Source organism: Nematolebias whitei, chromosome 23 (genome assembly GCF_014905685.2).
Source record: "Nematolebias whitei isolate Nwh7 chromosome 23, NemWhi1, whole genome shotgun sequence".
In the NCBI taxonomy this organism is placed as follows: Eukaryota; Metazoa; Chordata; class Actinopteri; order Cyprinodontiformes; family Rivulidae; genus Nematolebias; species Nematolebias whitei.
The window spans coordinates 17,160,109-17,164,239 of NC_056520.1; the positions used below are offsets into that span (position 1 = coordinate 17,160,109).

The 4,131-nt window shown below is 42.7% G+C and overlaps 1 protein-coding gene across 1 annotated transcript in view; it reads left to right on the forward strand.

Moving 5' to 3' along the window:
* LOC119428787 (inositol polyphosphate-4-phosphatase type I A) overlaps positions 1 to 4,131 on the forward strand; it is a 48,409-nt gene that overhangs the window by 5,393 nt on the left and 38,885 nt on the right. The window contains exons 6-8 of the mRNA XM_037696463.1: positions 1,517 to 1,628; positions 1,702 to 1,792; positions 3,368 to 3,515. Coding sequence (XP_037552391.1) covers positions 1,517 to 1,628; positions 1,702 to 1,792; positions 3,368 to 3,515 — 351 coding nt within the window. The remainder of the gene's footprint in view (positions 1 to 1,516; positions 1,629 to 1,701; positions 1,793 to 3,367; positions 3,516 to 4,131) is intronic.

Here is a 4,131-nt window from a genome sequence, read left to right on the forward strand (position 1 = left end):
TGCTAACAGGACCATGCTGCTAACAGGACCATGCTGCTAACAGGACCATGCTGCTAACAGGACCATGTTGCTAACAGGACCATGCTGCTAACAGGACCATGCTGCTAACAGGACCGTGCTGCTAACAGGACTGTGCTGCTAACAGGACCATACTGCTAACACCACACTGCTAACAGTGCCATACTGCTAAAAGTACCTCACTGCTAACAGAACCACACTGCTAACAGTACCATGGTGCTAATGGGACCATGCTACTTACAGAACCACACTATTAACAGTAACATGGTGCTAACAGTACCATGGTGCTAACAGGACCATTCTGCTAACAGGACCATCCTACAAACAGAACTGCACTGTTAACAGTACCATGGTGCTAACAGGACCATTCTGCTAACAGGACCAAGCTACTGACAGAACTGCACTGTTAACAGTACCATGCTGCTAATGGGACCACAATGCTAACAGAACCACACTGTTAAAAATACCATGGTGCTAACGGGACCATGTTGCTAACAGGACTGTGCTGCTAATAGATTCACACTGTTAACAGTATCACAGTGCTAATGGGACCATGTTGCTAACAGGACCATGTTGCTAAGAGAACCACACTGTTAACGTACCATGGTGCTTAAGGGACCTTAAGAGAACCTCGCTGCTAACAGAACCACTCTGCTTATAGGACCATGCTGCTGTAGATCTATTTCTTTTTTCACTTTTGGCATCTTTTTTTTTTGTATTGTTGTTGCATGCTTTGGTATTTCTTTTTGTTGTTATTTTGTTTGACGAGTCTAGACGGTTCTTCTCGTCCTGAGCATTTCATTGCTTTGTTGACCTTGTGTTGACCTGCATAATGACAATAGACCTAAACCTAATCTACAACCGAACAGCTCAAAAAGGAAATAAACAATCCAGTCAAAGTCCAGAACCTCAGCTTAACTGAATCACTGTGGTGGGACCATTAGGGAGCTGAGCAGAAACCCCAGTGAACTGAAGCATGTTTTTCCTTCTAAATGTGGCAGTTGAACGTGATGATGCACTGGACTTAGTTTTTCACACAAATCTTTCATTTAGGCTTGTTTCTCCTAAATAAGTAATGACATAGTGGAATTTGTTGTGTTTTCCCACCATTAAAACAAAAGGCCAGAATTGATCTCAACCATAATGAGTGTATGCAAACTTCTGTTTGTTTAATAATGGGATCATCTGAACCCTGTACCCAAAACGAGCACACCCTCTAGACGACAGCGCTGTCATTCTGCTGTCTGACGAGGTGGAGTTAGAACTGCAATGTGGGCGTGAGTTCCACTCTCGGGCCAAGAGGAAAAATATCCCAAACAACAGCGCAACGTCTGCGTTAAATCTAAGAACAGAAACCGTTTTGAGAGGAAACAGAGCAAGTTGACTAGGAGTGTTTTTTTGTTTTTTTTAAGTGTTAAAATGAGGAACTGAGTATATGCTCACCCGCAGTGATGGATTTATTTCCAGGGTTTAATGCAGTCATGTGTTTGGCTAACAGTTCGCTACAGAACAAGCAGGTTGGGAGCATTGCTGTGGCGGCATGGCAGTTGGAGGAGAGGTCAGATCCGAGGATGTCCGTCGGACATCTGCCAGACATCATTAACGGGCGGGTGAGGAGCTTTTGTTTATCTTTATGCGGTGTTGGAGGTAGATGGTGTGACACGAGTCGTTTTGTTTTATCAGACTGTGCTGACTGTAGATGAGAGCCTGACGGAGTCCATGGGAGTCCGGGTCAAATACGCCTCGCTATGTAAAGACACCCTGCTACGCTCAGGTTAGAACAATGAGTCAATCGGTTTTATCTTTTACCAGATAAAAACGTGAGCAGCTCAGCTTTTCTGTCAGAGCGACACAATTCCAAACTGGTTTCTTGGAAATTAATGGTGATGTGATCAGTAATAGCAGTAGAATGATAAAAGCTTAAGGAAGTCTATAAAATAAAAAAAACTACTGTCAGGACGATGAAACTCTTCCTGGAAACACAGTAATCAGCTCACAGTGTCTTCGAGGAGTTGAAGAAATGCCAGCTGTTTTTTTTGGCATGGTTACAACTCTTAAACCTGTTTACTTATGAACAACTGACTCTGATGTAAACGTTTAAACACGAGTAAATCCTTCAACGTTTACATCAGTCCCTCGATTATCGTAGGGATTACGTTCCACTCACCACCGCGATAGGTGAAAAACTGCAGAGTAGGAATGCTATTAAAACAAAGGTTTGTAAGCGAAATCATCCAGGTAGATAACAACAGCAAAGGTTAATATTGTCATCTGCACCACTTTCTTTGGTGAGAAACGTTTTGTCTCCCATCCAGAGGACTTCGTCAGTCTGCGGCCTGCCAACCAGATCTGTCCCATAAGTAGCCTTCATTGCTGTGTTTCAAGTCAACTCCTGTTGGAATCTCAGAAGCGGGCTTTTAACACGTGCAAGCAGAGCACACCCGTCCAAAACAATCATCATGTATAACAATCAAACATTTCTCACTTAAAGAAACTGGTCCAGATGACACGATTTAACCTTTTTTGTTAGGAAAGCTATATTTATTTTAATATTTATGAATATTTTAAGGCTTTATAAACCCTTTATACACTTTATACACCCTTACTCTCTTCCTATAAACTCTTGCAATGTTCTTAACTCTTAAACCTACGTAATTTTAACAGCATACGTATATGTACTATACAGTACTGTATAATTTTACTCACCAGCTCTGCAGACCAGCAGCTTGTTTCCAGTCAGAATCATTTCCGGTTCTGCAGACTTACCCTGCAGCGACAAAGCCCACCGCCCCGTCCAGGTTGATGTGTGTGTGGATAATTGAGCTTCAGGATTATTCGCGACTTTCCTGCCAGTTCTGTGAGCTTGTCAGATAGATCGTTACTTCTGACTTTATGTTGCAAAACTTTCCCTTGGTTTCGTCAGAAAGCAGCGGCCGGAAGCACTGTTGGCTTCTGGGTAGTGTAGTTCTTTTGACTTGCGTTACAGTATAGACTTATTGAAAGGAGACTACAAAATGACGATGCCTGTCTGAAGTATTTTCTTTTCGTTAACTTTATTTTTATCTCGTACAGTCTCAATCACGCGAGTTACACTAAAGTTGACAATCGTGTGTCATGTACAATCTTACGTTAAAAATCTGTGAAAGATCGAGTCTGCAAAAGTCAAACCACGAAGTAGCGAGGGACTACTATTATGTTATCTGGTTTTTATGCGTTTGTTTTTTTTCTCATTATTAACCAGAAATACCTCCTCCATTATCCTGACGGGAGTAAAAATGTTTCCATGGTAGCTGTAGGTACAAACATGTACAAGAACTGTTGAAACTATGAGCTGATCTGTTTCAATCAGTGTTTGGAGGCGCCATGTCCAGGATGTACCGCTTACCCTCCACTGACGGGAACCACCTGCGGGTCCTGGAGCAGATGGCCGAGAGCGTCCTGTCACTCAACATTCCTCGACAGTTTGTCAAACTGCTGCTGGATGAGGACACAACCAGGTACGAACACACACCTGAACGTTTCGATGTTTACCTAAACTGACTGGCACTTTAATAAGAAATCAAAACGACATTGTTAGAAAGTTTTTGAATTAAAATCAAATCCAAAGTTAGCGTAGTTGCATTTTCCTGCACGGAGCAGACTTTTATTCTTAGTCCATAAATGTTCCACACAGTTGAGGTAGGGGCTTTGGGAAAACCATTCAGGGGCCTAATGTTTGCTGATTTATCCAGTTATTTTGTGTTTGGGGTTGTCTTGTTGATAGCTTGGAGGTAGTTCTTCTTCATTTTTCCACTCATTTTGTGCCACAGCATGTTGCTCTCATCACCATGCCTGACATTTCTTAAGTCTGAAAGCTTCACCTTGACTCTTCCAAACATCCCTCTTGTCACTGTGGTCTAACACCTCGATCTTTGTCTCTTTTAATCGTCAAGCTTTTCTCCAGAAGGCATTTCAGAATAAAGGCTTCAAGTGTTCCTGCAGGCTCCAGTTCTGGCTTGGGCCTTGTTGGTTTTTAGGTTGTTCCTGAACATGAAAACCATCCATCCATCCCAATGTTTTTCCTACCATACAAGCAGGGCGCCCTGCACTGTCAACAGAACCGAGTGCCCTGCC